Below are 1,352 nucleotides of genomic sequence, written 5' to 3'. Positions count from 1 at the left end.
GGCACAGGGAACCTCTGCCTCTTTCTGCGAGAGCTGGGAGCTCGGTCTCTCCAGGTGCACACGGCAGAACCAGAAAGCACGTCGGCGTGCGGCCGTCACGGGGCCTCAGGAAACATGTGCCACTCCACCCAGGAGGAAGGCAGGGGAGCAGCGGTTCGCAGAGTTAAGTCCTATCTTCATCGTCATCTAACTAGCAGTGAGCACATTCTACGACCACTGGGGACGGTAGGCAATTAATGTCTCCAAGGCAGCAGAAAACCTGCAATTCACATAAAACACTTCAATCGGGGAATACGTCACAAGATGAACAACAGAAACTGGTGATTGTACCAGATACGGACTGAGAACCCGTGAGCTGCCTTATTTGGGAAGCAGCACTTAGAGACGAGGGCTAACGCAGGAAGCACGTCCCTTCGGTGAATTCGATCTTTTCAGAATCAAGTGGCGGGGAGAAGACGTTTGCTAAAGAGATACCTGACGAGACGTTAATCTCCAAACCACAAAGAACTCCGACAATGAAACGAAGCAAAAACGAACAAACAGAAAAAGCCCAGTTTAAACATGGGTAGATAACCCGAACAGACATTTCTACGAGAGCACGCAGAGACGGCTGACAGACACGAAAAGATGCTCGACGTCACTGATCGTCCAGAAAACGCCAATCCGAACTCGCGCCCGTCAGATGGCTACTGTGAGAAAGACGGCTCGCGGCGAGCTCCGGCGAGGGTGCGGGGCCCGGGAGCCTCGTGCTGCTGGGACCGCACCCTGGCGCCGCCACGGCGCACAGTCTGGAGGCGCCTCCAAAACACAGCACCACCCGGTGCCCCAGCCATTCCACCTCTGGGTGTTTATCCGAGGAAAACGAAAACACAAACTCAAAAAGCTCTACGCAGCCCACGTGCACTGCGGCGTTCTTCACGACAGCCAAGGCGCGGGAGCAGCCTGGGGGCCCGACGTCGGGTGAAGGGCCAGGAAGAGGTGGCGCGCACCCACGATGGAGCGTCACTCGGCCCCAAAAAAGGCCGCGCGCCGTCTTCCCAGCTGCGAGGACACGGGCGGACCGAGCGGGCGCTGTGCTCAGGGAGACGCCGCCTCATGCGCACCCGTCTGTGTGGGCGCTGACAGGCAGCGGACGAAACGGACACAAACAGACGCAAACGCACGGCTGCCCGAGGGGAGGACCGCGGGGGACAGAGCTCCGGGCGTGGAGTCAGCACGGGCGGCGCGCAGGGAAGACACTCAGTCGGGCGGAGGGACAAACACCAGCTGCGTGGCGGACGGTGGCTCAGGTCACTGTGACGTCTGGGTGTGGACGGTGGCTCCGTCAGCCACGTGAACGTCTGCGTCGCCAC

The 1,352-nt window shown here is 59.6% G+C and overlaps 1 protein-coding gene and 1 long non-coding RNA gene across 3 annotated transcripts in view; both read right to left on the bottom strand.

Moving 5' to 3' along the window:
- UBE3A (ubiquitin protein ligase E3A) overlaps window positions 1-1,352 on the bottom strand; it is a 31,184-nt gene that overhangs the window by 11,206 nt on the left and 18,626 nt on the right. The window contains exon 5 of the mRNA XM_023523884.1: window positions 765-942. Within this exon, the coding sequence (XP_023379652.1) occupies window positions 765-942 (178 nt within the window). The remainder of the gene's footprint in view (window positions 1-764; window positions 943-1,352) is intronic.
- Window positions 1-1,352, bottom strand: part of LOC111732114 — a 3,950-nt gene that overhangs the window by 1,585 nt on the left and 1,013 nt on the right. Inside the window, exon 2 of one of the 2 annotated variants that reach the window (XR_002777428.1) lies at window positions 13-838. This is a non-coding gene — a long non-coding RNA (uncharacterized LOC111732114). Of the gene's footprint in view, window positions 1-12; window positions 1,347-1,352 lie in introns of those variants that run through there. The other variant, XR_002777427.1, reaches the window with a different exon arrangement.

This window comes from Pteropus vampyrus, unplaced genomic scaffold (genome assembly GCF_000151845.1).
Source record: "Pteropus vampyrus isolate Shadow unplaced genomic scaffold, Pvam_2.0 Scaffold427, whole genome shotgun sequence".
Classification (NCBI taxonomy): domain Eukaryota; kingdom Metazoa; phylum Chordata; class Mammalia; order Chiroptera; family Pteropodidae; genus Pteropus; species Pteropus vampyrus.
The sequence above is the reverse complement of the archived record's forward strand: the minus strand, read 5'-3'. Positions and strand labels throughout refer to the sequence as shown.